Consider the following 21,673-nt stretch of genomic DNA (forward strand, 5'->3'; position numbering starts at 1 on the left):
ACCCTCTTTAGGAACACATTGCACTGGGCTCACCCAGCTGCTGTCAGAGATTGGGAAAATAATTCTCGCATCCAACCACTTATCACCTCCTTCTTTACCACTTCCTTCATGTTGGGGTTCAGCCTCCTCTGATGTTCCCTGGAAGGTTTGTGCCCCTCTTCCAGCAGAATCTTGTGCATGCAGTAGGCGGGGCTGATCCCCTTGATATCTGCCATGGTCCACCCCATGGCAGTTTTGCACTCCTTTAATACCTGTAAAAGTTTTTGAACCTGCACATCTAACAAACTAGATGAGATAATAACAGGTAATGTGGAGTCAGGTCCCAGAAATTCATACCTGATGTGGGCTGGCAATGGTTTTAACTCCAGCTTTGGTGGTTCTTCAATGGATGGCTTAGCTGGAGGAGTTTCTCTCTTTTCTAAGTGCAAGGGCTCAAACTCTAGATTTCTCTCCCAGAACCCTCCACCTTCCAATGCCAACACCCATTCCGCCAAATCCTCACCATTCACTTCATCTAAGTTCATCAAACATGCAGCAAGGGGGTCCTTAATTGTCAACACCTCATCATCGGACTCTACAATTACATCTACGACATCAATAAGAGAGCAATTGGCGAACTCGCTTGGTCGCCTCATAGACTTCTGCACATTGAATGTTATTTCCTCATCATTGAGTCTCATTTTGAGCTCCCCAGTTTCACAGTCAATCAGAGCTCTCCCCGTGGCCAAGAATGGTCTTCTTAAGATTATAGGAATCTCTTCATCCACTTTGCAATCCAAGATTACAAAATCTGCAGGGAACACAAATTTCCCCACCTGAATAAGCACATCATCAAGGATACCGAATGGACGCTTCACAGTCCTGTCGGCCAGCTGCAACAACATGGAGGTGGGTCTAGCTCTCCCAATGCCCAACCTCTTATAGATAGCCAGGGGCATAAGATTAATGCTGGCCCCTAAATCACAGAGCGCCTTAGCAAAGGCGAAATTCCCAATAGTGCATGGAATTGTAAAGCTACCTGGATCAGACAGCTTTTCAGCAATATGTCTTGTCACCACTGCACTACAGGTCTGAGTAAGTGTAACCGTAGCCAAGTCTTGAAAGCCAAAATGCCCCTCAGGCCCACGTCCCTGAATCGGGTGAAATTTACATTTTCAGAAATCTCGTACTCTCACGAGTCCACACGCGTCCACACTATGTGTTTGCATGCAACCTCACGCGACCGCACTACTTTGGCTCCTCACACTTCGCGATCGCGAGCCAATCCTAGCGATCGCATAGAACAAATTCTGCCGCCTCACCAACAACCCTATGCGATCACAACCCCACTATTGCGATCACATATAAGGAAACCAGATATCAGCAATTCAACAATTCCAACAAGTTCCAAAATGACCCGTTGAGCATCCGAAACACACTCGAGGCCCCTGGGACCTCAACCAAACCTACCAACATATCCCATAACTTCATTCAAACTTGTTCCAACCTTTGGAACGCTCAAAACAACATCAAAACACCTATTTTTCATCGGATTCAAGCCTAAGAATTCCCAAAACTCTAAAAATACGCTTTCGATCAAAAAGTCTATCAAACCTCGTCCGAATGACCTGAAATTTTGCACACACGTCACATTTAACTCTACGGAGCTACTCCAACTTTCGGGATTCCATTCCGACCCTCGGATCAAAATCTCACTATCGAACACGAAACTTCAAAAATTCAACTTTCGGCATTTCAAGTCTATATTAGCTACGGACCTCCAAAACACAATCTGAACATGCACCTAAGCCCTAAATCACCCAACAAAGCTAACGGAACCATCGGAATTCCATTTCGAGGCCGTCTTCACACTGTTCTGACTACAGTCAACTTTCCGACACTTAATCTCTCATTTAGGGACTTAGTGTCCCAAAACTCTCCGAAACTCAAATTTAAGAGATTAAGGGTGAAAAATTGAAAAATTAGGACTTGAAATTGGATGGTTAAAATTGGAGATTTAAAGGGCCATTTGAGGTCCGATTTTGATTTTCTTGGTATGTATAGACTCGTGGGAGGATAAGGATTCTAGTGTTGTGATTTTTATCGGATTCCGAGACGTGGGTCCAAGGGTCAGGTTTGACCAATTTCGAGATTTTGAGTTTAATTTGATAATTTTCGTGTGGGCATTGCCCCTTTGACTTTTATTGATGTTATGATTTTGATTTTGGATATATTCGGAAAGATTTGAGGGCGAGTCGAGAGGCAAGGGCATCGTGGAATAGGATTTCTTCCGGGTTGAGGTAAGTAACGATTGTAAATCTAGACCTGAGGGTATGAAACCCCAAAATCTTGTACTGTTTTGATAAATGAGGTGACGCAATTCTAGGTGACGGGCATTTAGGCGTGCACACATAGGGATTGTAACTTGGTCCGTCCAGTGGCGAATGTAGAGTTGCATATTTTGATAAACTTTGTATAATATCCATGTGTTTTAGAAATAAATCTGTTAACTCGGGCTGAATGCCATGTTTGGGGCCACATGCCGAACTGTTTGGACCCTTAGGAGTATTTTACTACTTTCCTCACACTGTATTGATTTGAAAGCATATCCTCAGTCATGATTTTTACCTGTTTGTTGTTTGATTCAGTTTCATCATTCTACTTTCAAATATATGAAAACTGTTTGGGTTGAGTTCCCTGATTTTTACTGAAATGTCCGAGTGGCTGTGAGGTTAATGACTGAGAGAGAGAGGTCGAGGATCTGATGGTAAGGATTATATATATTTATGGTCTACGTTGCACACCCAATGATATATATATATCGGGCTGCACGTCGCAGCGATAGTTATATATATGGATCGGCCTGCACGCCGCAGCGATATGTTGGATCGGCCTGTGTGCTGCAGCGATATAGCGCTTGGGCTGAAGGAGCCCCTTCGGAGTCTGCACACCTCCAGTGAGCGCAATCGACTATATATATTTACGGATCGGGTTGCACGCCTCAACGGTTATTATTATGAGATATCTACTGAGCGGGAGTGCTGAGTGTGAGTACTGATTGACGAGAGCGGAGTCACGAGTGACCGAGAGGCTTTCCCGAGGGGCTATACTTATGAGTGATACTTTGCCCGAGGGGCTTGTTTATGAGATTTCTGTTTTCACTCTTCTTTTATATTGAGCTTCTATTGAAAAATATTGAACAAATGCTTTAAAGGATTTTCGTTGCACCTGGAGTTTTTACGAGATATTTGGTAATTGAACTACAGATTTTGACTTTGATAATTCTGTTGAGGTTCTTTGATAAAGTATGTATATGATTTTAAATGCTCGTCACTGCACTCAGCCTTTATTTACTTTGGTTACTTACTGAGTTGGCGTATTCAACTTACTCTCTGTACCTTGTGTGCAGATCCAGGTGCCAAAGCATTAGAGTGAGAGCTTTCAGCAGCTTCTGAGTATTTTCGGAGACAACAAGGTAGTTGCACGATGTTCGCAGCCCTGTCTTTCTCCTTCCTATCATAGTACTTTATATTTTAGAATTATCTTGTATTAAGCAGACACTGTTGAGTTGTACTTAGTGGCTCATGACTAGTGACACCAGGATCGGGCTGAGTTGATGTACTTACGTATTTGTTTTTTTCCTGCATATTTGATATATATTAAAATGAAAGATTAGAGATTATATCTGAATAGAAAATGAATTTACAAAAGATCTTTATATTGTTCGTGTTGTTTCGGCTGGCCTAGTTGTACGATAGGCACCATCACGATCAGGGTGTTAAGGGTCGTGACAGGTGCGGACGGAGATGAACTGATGAAGTACTCTACATCTTTATTAATTATTTGACGTACGTAAAATATCTTGATATTAAACTTTCTTCAGAGATCACACCAAACCCTCTCTTTTGTAAACTGATGATAGGCTATAATTACGTATTTTAGTCTATTATTACACTCTAATTTACTGCATTTTAGTTGAGTTTGCGCTTTAATCGCTAGTGTTTTGCACTAATTGTGTGTTTTATGCCTTGTAGGTATGATTCCGAGCTATATAGATGTTATGTAATGGATTTAAGTGGTTTGGAGCTTTGAAGTCTGAGTAATAGCTCAAGGAATTAAGCCGGGATTGCGTTCGGGGATCAACGGATGATAAAACAACAAAACGAAAACTCGAAGAGGCATATTGCGTACTGTCTAGTAAAATAAACATAACTTTTTTCTAAAAACTCCATTTGGGCTCCATAATATATGGTTGGAAATATAACTCAAAGGGCTACAACTTTCATGTTTTACGTTTTTCCAAATTCCAAAGGGAACAGGGTGAAAAACCGCGGATTTGGCGCGACCGCGGCAGAACCGCGGTGAGGGCTGCTCGCAGACAATTGAAGCAGCAGAGGCCATGTTTGACCACGGTATGACCGCGACCGCGGTAGAACCGCGGCAGGAGGCGGAAATTTCAGGGACTAAAGTGCAAAACACGGGATTTTAAGCCCTAAACCCTATATTAAACCAAGGAAGTCGGCCAAGAAAGGTATTAGACATATTTTTGACATAGATTTGACCTAAGGAGGCAAAGACACAATAGGAGCAAGGCTTGGGAATTCTTCTACAAGTTTTTCCTTCCTCTTCCTATTTTTCATTGTTGGTTATGACTTTTAGTATCGTAGTTTTACATACTATTATGAATAGCTAATTTGTTATCTAGAGTTTTGATAGAACCTTTTGTAGGATAAATTCTTGTTATGTTTTTATATAATTGAGCCATAGTTTTTCTCTGTTTGTTCAACTACGTTCTTATTGTAGTTAATTGAAGAGCTCTCAATTAGCTGTGCCTATTTAGTATGCATAACTCGGGAGAGAGTGCATATTTAGGTAATTGTTGAACAACACCACTCCTAGAGTATATGAGGGATCAATAACCGAGGGTTTAAAGGCGGGATTAGGGATAACGAAGCCTTGGGTGCGATCTGAAGTGAGCTGTATCAAAAGCCAGCTAGCGTAGCTCGGGAGAGTGCGTCTAGTAAATTGTCGTGATTACTCGGGAGAGATTTACGGTAATAAGAGTGCTCATGATCGGTAGAGAATACTTAGGCGAAATTATAGAAGACATAGCGGGAAGGATTCCGACAATTGGGGAAATCATAACTCTAGACCTCCTTAATCTTGTCTCTAACTCTTAGTATATTTAGTTGTTAATTTATTATTTTAATTTGTTAATCAATTAGTTAAACACAAGAATCTAAATATCTATAAGTTAGAAACTGTTCAAGCTTGTCTTCTTGGTGATAGTGAACAGCTGTAGCTAAGCCTTAGTTCTCTGTGGGATTCGACTCCGGACTTGTAAACCGGATTATATTTGCAACGACCGCATTGTCCTTTTTATAAGGCATAGTTGGGCGTGATCAAATTTTGGCGCCGTTGCCGGGGAACTAATGGTGTAGCTGTAGGTGTACATATTGCTAGGTTTCAAGTTTGAACTTTTATTTTTATTTTTTGTATTTGATTTTTTTTTGTTTTACTTGTTGATTTAAAAAAAACATGGCATCATTGAATTATGAAATTTTTGATGTTGGTAAATCTACTTATAATCCTCCTTACGAATATTGTGATGAAAACTACCCTTGGAAAAATTATCAAAATATTTCCGAGAGCGAGTTATGTGCACCAACTCAATCTTATGTGTGGAATGTGTGTGATATATGTGGTGGTCAAGATGGTCACTTTCATGGTTGTGCTTATATTTCTTATCTTCCCCCAACCCCTTATTATGATGATTTTACGTTTTCTTGTGAGGATAACAGGAACAAACAACCTAGGGAAGCGGACCTAAAGAAGATCGAAGATATGTTAAAGTGCATTATAGAACAACAAAGTAAAATACAGCTGCAGGTAGAAAGACAAGATGAAACTATTCGCAACTTAGAGGCTCAAGTGAGTCAACTAGTTGAAGCTTTCAATGCTCAATATGTCAATATTATGGATAGTAGCCAGGAGCAATTTGCATTAGAGACGGAAATTGAGGTGCCAATGGAGGGATCCAAAGTAGAACCCCAACACTCTAACCATCTAGATTTTGAGGATGGCGATGTCGTAGAGGAGATACTACAGTCAACCAAGGATATTGAGGACACATATTTAGTTGACTCTATTGTCATTAGTGTTGAGAATGTAGACTGTCCCAATGTTCATGTAGTTGAGCGCATTGGTCCTCACTCCAAGCATTTTTCCACATTGTGTTTTGATGATGATATGAAAATAGAGTCGTCCGAGCCACTTGAGGAGTCAAGGAATGAGGAACAAAGTGCTTACATTCTGGAATTCTTCTTTCCAAAAAGTCGGGATTACACACCTCATCTAAAGGCCAAGAAGTGCAGAATACTACATTATTTTATTGGGCCAGTCAGATTCGTTCCACCGCCCCATGACCATAATCATAAGCTTGAATCAAAATTTGGGGTTCAATTCATAAGCTCGAGGTGGAGGCAAAAAGTGATCAGTGTCGTGCCGCGACGTTAAATCATGCACTTGTTGGGAGGCAACCTAACTCTATTGCTTTCTTTTATTTTTTTTTTATTTTTTTTAATTGTATTATTTTTGTAGTGTCAATTTTTTTTATTTTCTAGGAGCATGGAAAGCAAAGGTATTGGAAGGATGCAACAGCAAACCAAATGGTTGAAACTAAGTGTGAGGTACCCGCACAAAGGACCAAGCTTGGGAGAAGTCTGACTACCCCATGAGCTGTTAATGTTTCGGCCTTTGGTCTACCAGGGAGTCTCTTTTACCCTTTTTATTAGTTATGGTGTGCATTGGGAACAATGCACAATTTTAAGTGTAGAGTGAGAAGATTGTCTGGGTGACTTTCTATGCTATTTTAGTTGTGTTAGTTTAATTGAAAACAATTTTTTTTAAATAGAAAAGATTGGACTTTTCCCGACGATGGATCTATTAGACAATTTTCTTGAGGGATTTAAGTCTAAAGAAAAAGTACAAAAAGATTTTCTTTTGTTAGGTAGTGTAATAATTACCCCTTGGTTTTTCTTTAAACCACGGTTCTTTTCCAAGGGTTTTATTTGAACCGGGTGTAGTTAGTTTTTTTTTGGGAGTAGGAGCCATTGTGTTGTGTTTTGAAGTGAAGCAATATCTCTTGACTTTGTTATGCCTTGAGAATAGTGAGTATTTTGGTTGTGACGCTTAGGCTCAGTTTTTGACTCTTGTAGAAGTACCTTAAATTGTATGATCTTAACTTTGCTTAACTGCTTTGACTAGAGTGTCTTGATGATCCAATCTTGAGTGAGTCATGTGCCATGTGTGCGTGAGGGTTGTTGTATTCTGTGCATTGCATTTGATGCCTAGAACTTGCCCCGTGTGTTTGCAAAGCGAAATAGTAGTTTTGTTCAGTCTTGGAAGTAATATAGGCATTTCTTTGTTGAGCCAGATATCTATATTTTACCCGCCTAATTGTTATGTATCGTAGTTAACCCCTTTGAGCCTGTAATCCTGTTTCTTTGGCAACCACATTACAAGCCTTACCCATTTGTTTGAATTAACCATCTTTTGAACTTTTTCACCTCTCATGAGCACTTGAATTGTTATGAACTTTATAAAAGTTAAAGTGTGGGGTGGTTGGTTTGGCTTTTGAGTGGAACTAATGAAATAAGGAGAAAGGTGCACTATTTCTAAAAAAAATGTAAGAGCCACTTGAATTGAAAAAGAAAGAAAAGAAAAAAAAAGAGTTGTATTGTTGTGAAGAATATTTCTTGTGGCGGTGACTTTTGATGTAATTGTGCTTAAAGAAGTATGGAGTTAATATACATTGATATGAAGGTGGAGTTTTGGTTTGACATAAGTGGGGTTTTAAATATTAAAGTGTATGTATTAAAGTGCTTGGGGAGGTGTAGTCACTCTTATATCTAAATGTATCTTACCCGTCCCTCAGCCTACATTACAACCAAATAAAGTCCTAATTGATCCAAGATTGAATGAGCTCGATTAGTGGAGTAGTACACTACGGGCAAGCTTATGGTGCATCTTTTGTGGCATATGAATGTTATTTCTGAGAGTGAGTGAATTCTTTCTTTCTTGAGTTCCTAAGTGTTCTTAAATTTTATTGTGTGGAACTACTCTCTTTTGTTGTGTGAGGGCACTTGATTCATGAAGGAAAGGTAATGTCAGTGACCTCTATGTTAGAGTAAGTAGGTGAATTGTGAATAATGCGTGGTACTTATGAGTCAAATCTTGAGGTGAAGATGTTACACTTTTGTGCTTAGTCTATTTTAAATACTCTTGGTGTGATGAGTTAGGAGAATTATTTAAAAAGGTCGTGTCTATAAAAAAAAGTGTAGTTTGATTGCTCGAGGACGAGCAATGGTTTAAGTGTGGGGTGTTGATGATAGGCTATAATTACGTATTTTAGTCTATTATTACACCCTAATTTACTGCACTTTAGTTGAGTTTGCGCTTTAATCGCTAGTGTTTTGCACTAATTGTGTGTTTTATGCCTTGTAGGTATGATTCCGAGCTATATAAATGTTATGTAATGAATTTAAGTGGTTTGGAGCTTTGAAATCTGATTAATAGCTCAAGGAATTAAGCAGGGATCGCGTTCGGGGATCAACGGATGATAAAACAACAAAACGAAAACTCGAAGAGGCATATTGCGCACTATCTAGTAAAATAAACATAACTTTTTTCTAAAAACTCCATTTGGGATCCATAATATATGGTTGGAAAGATAACGCAAAGGGTTACAACTTTCAAGTTTTACGTTTTTCCAAATTCCAAAGGAAATAGGGTGAAACACCGCGGATTTGGCGCGACCGCGGCAGAACCGCGTTGAGGGCTGCTCGCAGACAATTGAAGCAGCAGAGGCCATGTTTGACCGCGGTTTGACCGCGACCGCGGTAGAACCGCGGAAGGAGGCGGAAATTTCAGGGACTAAAGTGCAAAACACGGGATTTTAAGCCCTAAACCCTATATTAAACCAAGGAAGTCGGCCAAGAAAGGTATTAGACATATTTTTGACATAGATTTGACCTAAGGAGGCAAAGACACAATAGGAGCAAGGCTTGGGAATTCTTCTACAAGTTTTTCCTTCCTCTTCCTATTTTTCATTGTTGGTTATGACTTTTAGTATCGTAGTTTTACATACTATTATGAATAGCTAATTTGTTATCTAGAGTTTTGATAGAACCTTTTGTAGGATAAATTCTTGTTATGTTTTTATATAATTGAGCCATAGTTTTTCTCTGTTTGTTCAACTACGTTCTTATTGTAGTTAATTGAAGAGCTCTCAATTAGCTGTGCCTATTTAGTATGCATAACTCGGGAGAGAGTGCACATTTAGGTAATTGTTGAACAACACCACTCCCAGAGTATATAAGGGATCAATAACCGAGGGTTTAAAGGCGGGATTAGGGATAACGAAGCCTTGGGTGTGATATGAAGTGAGCTGTATCAAAAGCCAGCTAGCGTAGATCGGGAGAGTGCGTCTAGTAAATTATCGTGATTACTCGGGAGAGATTTACGGTAATAAAAGTGCTCATAATCGGTAGAGAATACTTAGGCGAAATTATAGAAGACATAGCGGGAAGGATTCCGACAATTGGGGAAATCATAACTCTAGACCTCCTTAATCTTGTCTCTAACTCTTAGTATCTTTAGTTGTTAATTTATTATTTTAATTTGTTAATCAATTAGTTAAACACAAGAATCTAAATATCTATAAGTTAGAAACTGTTCAAGCTTGTCTTCTTGGTGATAGTGAACAACTGTAGTTAAGCCTTAGTTCTCTGTGGGATTCGACTCCGGACTTGTAAACCGGATTATATTTGCAACGACCGCATTGTCCTTTTTATAAGGCATAGTTGGGCGTGATCAAATTTTGGCGCCGTTGCCGGGGAACTAATGGTGTAGCTGTAGGTGTACATATTGCTAGGTTTCAAGTTTGAACTTTTATTTTTATTTTTTGTATTTGATTTTTTTTTGTTTTACTTGTTGATTTAAAAAAAACATGGCATCATTGAATTATGAAATTTTTGATGTTGGTAATTCTACTTTTAATCCTCCTTACGAATATTGTGATGAAAACTACCCTTGGCAAAATTATCAAAATATTCCCGAGAGCGAGTTATGTGCACCAACTCAATCTTATGTGTGGAATGTGTGTGATATGTGTGGTGGTCAAGATGGTCACTTTCATGGTTGTGCTTATATTTCTTATCTTCCCCCAACCCCTTATTATGATGATTTTACGTTTTCTTGTGAGGATAACAGGAAAAAAGAACCTAGGGAAGTGGACCTAAAGAAGATCGAAGATATGTTAAAGTGCATTATAGAACAACAAAGTAAAATACAGTTGCAGGTAGAAAGGCAAGATGAAACTATTCGCGACTTAGAGGCTCAAGTGAGTCAACTAGTTGAAGCTTTCAATGCTCAATATGTCAATATTATGGATAGTAGCCAGGAGCAATTTGCATTAGAGACGGAAATTGAGGTGCCAATGGAGGGATCCAAAGTAGAACCCCAACACTCTAACCATCTAGATTTTGAGGATGCCGATGTCGTAGAGGAGATACTAGAGTCAACCAAGGATATTGAGGACACATATTTAGTTGACTCTATTGTCATTAGTGTTGAGAATGTAGACTGTCCCAATGTTCATGTAGTTGAGCGCATTGGTCCTCACTCCAAGCATTTTTCCACATTGTGTTTAGATGATGATATGAAAATAGAGTCGTCCGAGCCACTTGAGGAGTCAAGGAATGAGGAACAAAGTGCTTACATTCTGGAATTCTTCTTTCCAGAAAGTCGGGATTACACACCTCATCTAAAGGCCAAGAAGTGCAGAATACTACATTATTTTATTGGGCCAGTCAGATTCGTTCCACCGCCCCATGACCATAATCATAAGCTTGAATCAAAATTTGGGGTTCAATTCATAAGCTCGAGGTGGAGGCAAAAAGTGATCTGTATCGTGCCGCGACGTTAAATCAAGCGCTTGTTGGGAGGCAACCTAACTCTATTGCTTTCTTTTATTTTTTTTTATTTTTTTTAATTGTATGATTTTTGTAGTGTCAATTTTTTTTATTTTCTAGGAGCATGGAAAGCAAAGATATTGGAAGGATGCAACAGCAAACCAAATGGTTGAAACTAAGTGTGAGGTACCCGCACAAAGGACCAAGCTTGGGAGAAGTCTGAGTACCCCATGAGCTGTTAATGTTTCGGCCTTTGGTCTACCAGGGAGTCTCTTTTACCCTTTTTATTAGTTATGGTGTGCATTGGGGACAATGGACAATTTTAAGTGTGGGGTGAGAAGATTGTCTGGGTGACTTTCTATGCTATTTTAGTTGTGTTAGTTTAATTGAACAATTTTTTTTTTAAATAGAAAAGATTAGACTTTTCCCGACGATGGATCTATTAGACAATTTTCTTGAGGGATTTAAGTCTAAAGAAAAAGTACAAAAAGATTTTCTTTTGTTAGGTAGTGTAATAATTACCCCTTGGTTTTTCTTTAAACCACGGTTCTTTTCCAAGGGTTTTATTTGAACCGGTGTAGTTACTTTTTTTTTGGGAGTAGGAGCCATTATGTTGTGTTTTGAAGTGAAGCAATATCTCTTGACTTTGTTATGCCTTGAGAATAGTGAGTACTTTGGTTGTGACGCTTAGGCTCAGTTTTTGACTCTTGTAGAAGTACCTTAAATTGTATGATCTTAACTTTGCTTAACTGCTTTGACTAGAGTGTCTTGATGATCCAATCTTGAGTGAGTCATGTGCCATGTGTGCGTGAGGGTTGTTGTGTTCTGTGCATTGCATTTGATGCCTAGAACTTGCCCCGTGTGTTTGCAAAGCGAAATAGTAGTTTTGTTCAGTCTTGGAAGTGATATAGGCATTTCTTTGTTGAGCCAGATATCTATATTTTATCCGCCTAATTGTTATGTATCGTAGTTAACCCTTTGAGCCTGTAATCCTGTTTCTTTGGCAACCACATTACAAGCCTTACCCATTTGTTTGAATTAACCATCTTTTGAACTTTTTCACCTCTCATGAGCACTTGAATTGTTATGAACTTTATAAAAGTTAAAGTGTGGGGTGGTTGGTTTGGCTTTTGAGTGGAACTAATGAAATAAGGAGAAAGGTGCACTATTTCTAAAAAAAATGTAAGAGCCACTTGAATTGAAAAAGAAAGAAAAGAAAAAAAAGAGTTGTATTGTTGTGAAGAATATTTCTTGTGGCGGTGACTTTTGATGTAATTGTGCTTAAAGAAGTATGGAGTTAATATACATTGATATGAAGGTGGAGTTTTGGTTTGACATAAGTTGGGTTTTAAATATTAAAGTGTATGTATTAAAGTGCTTGGGGAGGTGTAGTCACTCTTATATCTAAATGTATCTTACCCGTCCCTCAACCTACATTACAACCAAATAAAGTCCTAATTGATCCAAGATTGAATGAGCTTGATTAGTGGAGTAGTATACTACGGGAAAGCTTATGGTGCATCTTTTGTGGCATATGAATGTTATTTCTGAGAGTGAGTGAATTCTTTCTTTCTTGAGTTCCTAAGTGTTCTTAAATTTTATTGTGTGGAACTACTCTCTTTTGTTGTGTGAGGGCACTTGATTCATGAAGGAAAGGTAATGTCAGTGACCTCTATGTTAGAGTAAGTAGGTGAATTGTGAATAATGCGTGGTACTTATGAGTCAAATCTTGAGGTGAAGATGTTACGCTTTTGTGCTTAGTCTATTTTAAATACTCTTGGTGTGATGAGTTAGGAGAATTATTTAAAAAGGCCGTGTCTATAAAAAAAAAGTGTAGTTTGATTGTTCGAGGACGAGCAATGGTTTAAGTGTGGGGTGTTGATGATAGGCTATAATTACGTATTTTAGTCTATTATTACACTCTAATTTACTGCATTTTAGTTGAGTTTGCGCTTTAATCGCTAGTGTTTTGCACTAATTGTGTGTTTTATGCCTTGTAGGTATGATTCCGAGATATATAGATGTTATGTAATGAATTTAAGTGGTTTGGAGCTTTGAAGTCTGAGTAATAGCTCAAGGAATTAAGCCGGGATCGCGTTCGGGGATCAACGGATGATAAAACAACAAAACGGAAACTCGAAGAGGCATATTGCGCACTGTCTAGTAAAATAAACATAACCTTTTGCTAAAAACTCCATTTGGGCTCCATAATATATGGTTGGAAAGATAACTCAACGGGTTACAACTTTCATGTTTTACGTTTTTCCAAATTCCAAAGGGAACAGGGTGAAAAACCGCGGATTTGGCGCGACCGCGGCAGAACCGCGTTGAGGGCTGCTCGCAGACAATTGAAGCAGCAGAGGCCATGTTTGACCGCGGTTTGACCGCGACCGCGGTAGAACCGCGGCAGGAGGCGGAAATTTCAGGGACTAAAGTGCAAAACACGGGATTTTAAGCCCTAAACCCTATATTAAACCAAGGAAGTCGGCCAAGAAAGGTATTAGACATATTTTTGACATAGATTTGACCTAAGGAGGCAAAGACACAATAGGAGCAAGGCTTGGGAATTCTTCTACAAGTTTTTCCTTCCTCTTCCTATTTTTCATTGTTGGTTATGACTTTTAGTATCGTAGTTTTACATACTATTATGAATAGCTAATTTGTTATCTAGAGTTTTGATAGAACCTTTTGTAGGATAAATTCTTGTTATGTTTTTATATAATTGAGCCATAGTTTTTCTCTGTTTGTTCAACTACGTTCTTATTGTAGTTAATTGAAGAGCTCTCAATTAGCTGTGCCTATTTAGTATGCATAACTCGGGAGAGAGTGCACATTTAGGTAATTGTTGAACAACACCACTCCCAGAGTATATAAGGGATCAATAACCGAGGGTTTAAAGGCGGGATTAGGGATAACGAAGCCTTGGGTGCGATATGAAGTGAGTTGTATCAAAAGCCAGCTAGCGTAGCTCGGGAGAGTGCGTCTAGTAAATTATCGTGATTACTCGGGAGAGATTTACGGTAATAAGAGTGCTCATGATCGGTAGAGAATACTTAGGCGAAATTATAGAAGACATAGCGGGAAGGATTCCGACAATTGGGGAAATCATAACTCTAGACCTCCTTAATCTTGTCTCTAACTCTTAGTATCTTTAGTTGTTAATTTATTATTTTAATTTGTTAATCAATTAGTTAAACACAAGAATCTAAATATCTATAAGTTAGAAACTGTTCAAGCTTGTCTTCTTGGTGATAGTGAACAGTTGTAGTTAAGCCTTAGTTCTCTGTGGAATTCGACTCCGGACTTGTAAACCGGATTATATTTGCAACGACCGCATTGTCCTTTTTATAAGGCATAGTTGGGCGTGATCATAAACTAAACTGATGATACAACACCATGCCCAAACATTGTATGGTGGTTTAATTAAAAAAAACATTTAATCATAATTTTTTTCAATAAGCTGTTGTATTTTTGAAATTTTCATTTGATCAAGATAACAGTTGGTGGCGGAGCTAGATTTTTTTCCAAGGAAATTAAAAAAAAAATATTACACCTGAAATTTTAACCTGTGATTTTATGCACTTAAGCATACACATTGCATAATATACAGAAGAAAGAAAAGGATTCACACCTGATGTTAAGATTAAATCAATAAACTCTTTCGTACGCACCTTTTTATATATATATCACTAACCATGGGTAATTAATGTATACTCTCACCTCAATCTAACACTTAATTATCATAACAAACTATTGTAAGTTGATGTAAACACGATTTGTAAATAAGTTTGTTTTTAACCATTGACTCATCGAGGGTCTTAGGATGTGTGTGTGTGGGGTTAATTGGTTATGACTAGAAATGTAGGAGGACTAGCAGTTTGCTTTTTTCTGCAAAGTAATGCATAATTGAACGCGTGCATTTATCATTGAATTCATCACGTCTGCCTGTTCTCCTCTTTTTCAATTTTCTTTCAGAAGAAATTAAAGGAAGAAAGGTGTAAAAGTGTGAATCGTGAAGTGTGGCAGTCGGGAACTTATGATTACTGTATTGGGCTGAGGGTGCCTATGTGAAATAACTGTCTGAACTGAAAGTGACACTACGTATATATACTAGTAGAGCTACCCCAAGATCCTTATTTTCTTTTATATTTCAGCTAAGTTGCTCGGACTTTTCACCTTTGATGCCGCATTTATGTCGATACGACATGTGTGTGAGCGTGAGTGTGGGATCCGTACCGGATCTGGTCAAACGATTTTGGATACTTTGACTAAAATCGACAGAGAAATTCGAGATGGAGAGGATGTTTTTTTTCAAATCAAAACAAAAGTTAGGGTGAAATAAAATTAAAGAAAATACAATACCTTGTATGTAAAAATTTCTATGTCAATTATTTTCTTTTTATCTCTTTCTCGGATTCTCCTCTTGATCAATATTTTCTCCTTCTCGGAATACCTTGAAATTTTTCACATAATGTCTCATAATTTAGACATGTTTTTATAACTCTAATTTTAGATATTTGAATTATTTTTAACCGAATCCCTACATCTGTATCCGTACATGAATCTGTATCCCTGAATCTTAAAATTTAGATAAATAAAGGATTCGACCTCTAGACCGGCACATCGGACACACTCACCCGAGTCCCAACAACTTAGCATTTTAGTACTGCCTCTATTATCATCTGTATAATTCCTGGTTAACTACTCCCTCCGTTCCAATTTATGTGAACCTGTTTGACTGGGCACGGAGTTTAAGAAAAATAAGACTTTTGGAATTTATGGTCCTAAACAAGTCAAAAAGGGGCCCAGAGTATTTGTGTGATTATAAAAGCTTCTCATTAAGGGTAGAATTGTAAGTTTAAGCTAAATTGTTTCTAAATTTAGAAAGGAGTCATTCTTTTTTGAACGGACCAAAAAGGAAATAGGTTCACATAAACTGAAACGGATGGAGTAGTATTATTATTTTCAAAAGTAAAAAAGAAACATCCTAATTTTCTATTCTTCATCATCCTAATCTTCTGTCTTTATCCTGATACGCCCTTACTCCAACTTTGTTCGCCTTAAGTTTGGTCAATAAAGTAGATGTAGATGTTTTTTCTTTTCACACAAGGACTCCTTATTAATTAGTGCTTTGCTAGAGAGCTTTGGCTGAAAATGGTCTATGAGGAACTCAAATTAATTATAACTGTAGTTGGCTGCGCAGAGTTTAGTGCCGAGATGAGACTAGTTGGCTCATCTAAATTCTAATGAATAATATATGCCTTTGTACAAATTAACTATAGACCCCAGGCAAACGTTTAACCAGCCCCACAAAAATAGATGAATTTTTGAAAGTTATGGTTATTCCTCTTATCATGTTATTCCTATTCGGTGTACGGTATCCGTATTGGAGATTCGCTTGAAAAAAAAAATGTTCCATACTAACGGATTAATTTGGGTCCATAACCATGGGTTCCAATGAACGAGATCTTGTAGCACTTACCAATGAGGTTCTATCGACCCGACTAAATGGATTTAGGAAGTCTCACATTAGAGGTAAAATGCTCTCTAACAAAGGTGTTATACCCACGACTTGAACCCGAAACCTCTGGTTAAGTATCTAATAGACTTCTCTCTTTAGAGAAATTTTGCTTTTCATAATGTTTCCTTACGATTTTTATTTTTTTTTAAAAAAGAGCAACGGAGGGTTAATTAATTGAACAACAATTTTGAGCTTATGAACAACAACAACAACAACCCACTATAATCTCATTTAGTGGGATCTGGGGAGGGTAGTGTGTACGCAGACCTTTCCCCTACTCTAGGGTAGAGAGATTGTTTCCAAATAGACCCCCGACATCCTTCCCTCCAAGAACTTCCCATCTTGCTCTTGGGGAGACTCGAACTCACAACCTCTCGGTTGGAAGTGGGGGTTGCTTATGAAAAACTGCTCCAATAATCTGAAGGAAAAGATGATGCTGGGACACGCACAGTTTGTGGGCTTGAAATAGCTGCTGTTAGCAGTTAGTAGCACAGTCCATTATTCATTCTGTTGGACTGCAGAAGATATCAGATTGTATGGGATCCTCTATTTATGATTTCTTATTTAAACTGTGGGGTAATGAGGTAATCATCCATTTATGATTTCTTCCCTATATTTGGTTTCATTTCAATCTGCAAGAGTGAGAAATTGGGAAATGAAGTATATAGTTCATAGTTGCTTAACCTAGGGATCATTTACTTGTTGAAAATTAATTTCAGCAACTTGCGAGATTTGTAGCTAACTAGCTAGGGTTCTAAAATTTGGTGCTTAATTGCGCAATTATGACCCAAAATTCAGTAATGATCAGCTTTTGGCCTGTTATGACTTTAGCCAGCTCTAGTCCTAATTAAGAAAAGCTGCCGCCTGTCAAAAACATCTTCTTAATTGTTTTCGTTAGGGTTTAACGGTGGTTAAGGGAAGATCCATACATCTTTCTATCTCTAGAGACCAACAACAACAACAACAACGACCCAGTATAATTCCACAAGTGGGGTCTGGGGAGGGTAATATGTACGCAAACCTTACCCCTACCCCGAAGGGTAGAGAGGCTGTTTCCAGGAGACCCTCGGCTCAAAAAAGCAACAGGAGACGATATATTAGTACCATAAAAATGTATAATAAAATAACAGCAATATAAGAGATATGAAATACAGAATACGAAATAGATGGCTAGTATAGTAAAAACTAGCAGGTAAAGCCCTGCATCAATAGACGACCAATGACATTCTTAATCTAACTAATGTTAGAACTAATGTTTCAGAGGCGAATTCAAGATTAAAAGTTAGTGATTTTAAAATGAGTCTGATCTTATTTTATGTATATATTTTAACTTATTTTTTGTATCTATACATATATGTATATATGGGCAGCCAAGGGCGAAGCTACATGTCTTGAAGGGTGGTCAACTGACCATTCTTCGTCAAAAATTTATTGCATATATAGGTAAAATATTAAGTTTTAGAGGTATATAGCATATAGTGAATACTCTTTGTCAGATTTTTTTTTTCGCTTCCTTCAAGTTTGAACATCCTTGAGGAAATTCCTAGCTTCGCCACTTAGGGCAGCAAGCTAAGTTTTTTAATTAGCATTTTAAATATATGTTGAATTTCTGCAGATACACTGTTACTTTTCCTTCTCCAGTTACTAAATGGAACAGTTATTTGGGATTTGATCATTCTTCTGCAGATACACTGTTACTTTTTTAATAACTATAATGATTTTTTGCAAAAGATTGGTGCTTTTGAGAACTTATACATAGTCTATTTCAGACATTAGTAAATCTTAAGAATTTGTGGAGTTCCTTTTTACCCTTTAATAAACTGAAAGACGTGAAGAAATTAATTAAAATGAAAAAAAATTCCCTGATAATGAAATAGTAGCTGGTTTAAGTTAGTAAAGTCCAAGTTGCTGCATGCAAATCTCACTGCAAAATATATAGAAGTGGTCCTTTCTCTGTGTGTACGTACTAAGTGGGAAGTCTTTTAAGAACTTTTATATGGTTTGGTCCCTCATCTACAAGTATAGCTGCAGCTTCTATCAATTAAATAATCTCATCCAGCTAATGAACTCCTACTGTATATATGCACCACAACTTTGGGATACCATTGTCCCACCAGTTTATTTAATTAATTTTTATTTTAAATGATATTTAATTACTGAACATTCGTATTTTCATGATTATGTAAATTAATTATGTCAGCATCTTTCAAAGGTTTCAAAAACCTACAAATTTTTATAGTATATGGTACTGGTTTTTGTCAAGGATTTAATTATTCTGCTCTCTTTACATTTTTACTTGTCAAGGCATGCATATGAAATAATTAAGTAACTAGGATGATTAGCCATATAATTTCTTTTGTACTAGTAGTTTTCTTTTTCTAAGTCTAGGGTGGTCCATGGGAGGTTAACAGTCTACCTTTCTTTTGTAGCATCATTAAATAGTATATGACAACTGAAAATTAAAATGTGAAACTATGTTAGAATGACCAGTTGACTAATTCATTTTGCAAACAATTTATTCATGTAGTAGTCTAAATATGGGAAATAGTTTAAGTTATATGTGCCATCAGTGTAGCAGACTAATACGTAATTTATTCTATTTTCAAGATAATAAATCTCACATTAAAAGAAAACTTGTAGATATTTTTTGTGTGACCTGATAGTAATGTAAACTAAGATAGACAACTTCGAAATTAAATTAGTCCTACTAACTCTAGCTATCAAGTCTGTACGCGTGTCAGCATGTGTAAGCGCCACATGGCCACGGATTTGCCATACTTCTACTTTCCTCTATGATATAAGGCAAAGTAAGAATCTAATTAACATTTCTTCTTTCCCCAAAACTATAACTTATATCCTGTAAGGTTATTCTCTGTATATGAGTTGTTCTTTTCAGAAAATTTGCACTAACATCCCATTTTGATGCAAGGCTGAGCGTATAAGAGGAAGTAACGTTATCAAAAGCTCTTCCATTCTCAAGGCTGTGAGACAAATTGAACTTTATCTGCAGCAAAAACCTAATGTGAGTTTAACTTGTGACCTTTAACCTTCTGATTGTTTATTCAAAGAAGTAATTTAATTTCTTATCTCCAGCTAGATATTAGTCGTCCTCAGCAAACTCTTGGTTTAGCGGAGTTATTTTGGAGGTTCAATTTGTTGTAAACACCAAGAGCTAGCAACCCTAATTATCTTCACAACTCCGAAATTTATCCAAATTGAACATAAGTTAGAATCTGCACAAGAAATTTTACACGTATACTCTTCTCGTGATTGGATATCCCCTTATATTCCTTCTTGTGAAGCATAATTTGCAATCAAATCACTAATTTTAATTTCATTTCTATCCTTTACTTGGTGCTTAATGTTCTTTTTTGTTTTTCTTTTCTAGTTGTTGATTATTGTAGATCGAGGATGAAGAACGACAGATAATATCATGAATTCAAGTGGAAACAGTTTTCAGGCGAAGCAAGAATCTGGTGGAACCAACAACAGTAAATTGACCTCAAAGGCTACTACATCAACAAGTTCAAGGCAGTGGGGAGGCTTTAAAAATCCAAGAATTGTACGTGTATCGCGTACTTTTGGTGGAAAAGATAGACACAGTAAAGTCTGCACAATAAGGGGTCTTAGAGACAGGAGAATTAGGCTTTCAGTGCCAACTGCAATTCAATTGTATGATCTTCAAGATAGACTTGGTCTCAGCCAACCTAGCAAAGTTGTAGATTGGTTAATTGAAGTCACTAAACATGAAATCGATAAGCTTCCACCATTACAGATACCACCAGGATACTTTGCTCAGTTCCAAGGCGATCATCATTTTGATGCAGCTAATTTGAGAGCAAAATCCAAGGTAATTGATACAGACACAGTATATGGAAAAAACAAGTCGATTGCTTCAAATGAGCAAGAAAACCAAGAGGAAATTGGAGGTTATGTTCCTCAAATTTCAGCTCAGAGTTTCTTTCCATTAGGCAATAGATCTCCTAATTTACCTGGCCTGATGAACAACAGCATGCCTTTCAATTCTTACTATCCATGGGAGCCTAATTCGAGTTTGTCTTTAGCTCATTTTGGACAACCCCAAACAGAAGAATCGTCCCAAAATAATTTTCCTTTATCATTGGCGTCATCCTTGTCTTTGCCTTCAGGTTCTCAAGTATACTTTAATCCAACAGCTACAACATTTTCACCTATGATTTCTCCTTATATGACCAATTATCCCATTGAAAATGATCCAAGGGCGCAGTTGAACCATTTCCATTTCTTAAGCTCAAGTTCACAACACGTCCTTCCGAATCCACCAGTGTCAACTCTTAACTTGATCAAACCCTTCAGTCTGAATGACGATCCAAGATGGATTCATTCAAGAGAAGATGATGATGATAGCCAACCACATGAAGGCGGCGACAATTAATTTAGATTGGATCAGGAGGAAGAAATTCTAGTATCAACTAAGGGGCTTGGAGCCTTAAGTCCAAGAAATATGGGAAATTATACGTTTCTGCATAATACAATATTATTTCAAAGACAAAGATCATGTACCGGATAGAGCAAACAAGATTATGCTACTTTCCTACATCAGAGGTACATCAATATTGCAGTAAGACATTCTATCTCTAGTACTATATATGTTTATAAAGTTTTACTTCTTTTCTCTGCAGAACATACTATTATTTAAAACACAGTTCACATTACCACTGCGTGGTAAATGAGTATTCTATTTTGCAGTTTTTTTTGTGGTTTCTTTTCTTTTTCTTCCTTCCTCGTTTCTTGGTGCTTCTTTTTTGTCTTTTTCTTGGGTGTTATTGAAGTGGTATAAATTCTATATTTTGGTTGTAACTTCTTTTACCATTGGAATATGATTTAATTATTTAGTTATACATATCGAAAGTTGTCTTTAGCGTTAATTATGCATTCTTCTTAGAATAAACAGTTGCCATACTCGAGCCCTTTCTAATTATAAGTGAATTAAACTGCAATTTGCAAAATTTAAAGGTAAGTAAGGAATGTTTAACTAAAATTTGTAACTGATCACCTGATAAATATGAGCTATACATCTCACTCTTTCTCTCTGATCATTATCATGGTTTTCGTTAACCAAGCTAATCATAGTATATATATAAATTAGGTTATTCATCAGTTTCGGGTGGTTGTTAATTTTACCAACAGAACAAATCCGTTGGTAAATATTACCAACGAG

General features: G+C 37.4%; 1 protein-coding gene across 1 annotated transcript; it reads left to right on the forward strand.

Moving 5' to 3' along the window:
• The first annotated feature begins 19,317 nt into the window (after positions 1 to 19,317).
• LOC107775251 (transcription factor TCP5-like) lies at positions 19,318 to 21,353 on the forward strand. The gene is made up of 2 exons (XM_016594970.2): positions 19,318 to 19,495; positions 19,862 to 21,353. The coding sequence occupies exon 2, from the start codon at positions 19,907 to 19,909 to the stop codon at positions 20,885 to 20,887; it is 981 nt and encodes a 326-aa protein (XP_016450456.1). The 5' UTR covers positions 19,318 to 19,495; positions 19,862 to 19,906; the 3' UTR covers positions 20,888 to 21,353.
• The last annotated feature ends 320 nt before the right edge of the window (positions 21,354 to 21,673 follow it).

The sequence above is a fragment of the Nicotiana tabacum genome, chromosome 6 (assembly GCF_000715075.1).
Source record: "Nicotiana tabacum cultivar K326 chromosome 6, ASM71507v2, whole genome shotgun sequence".
Classification (NCBI taxonomy): Eukaryota; Viridiplantae; Streptophyta; class Magnoliopsida; order Solanales; family Solanaceae; genus Nicotiana; species Nicotiana tabacum.

Bases quoted from the DNA above. Each gene is read 5' to 3' on its own strand.
- LOC107775251 (XM_016594970.2), top strand. From the start codon at position 19,907: ATGAATTCAAGTGGAAACAGTTTTCAGGCGAAGCAAGAATCTGGTGGA.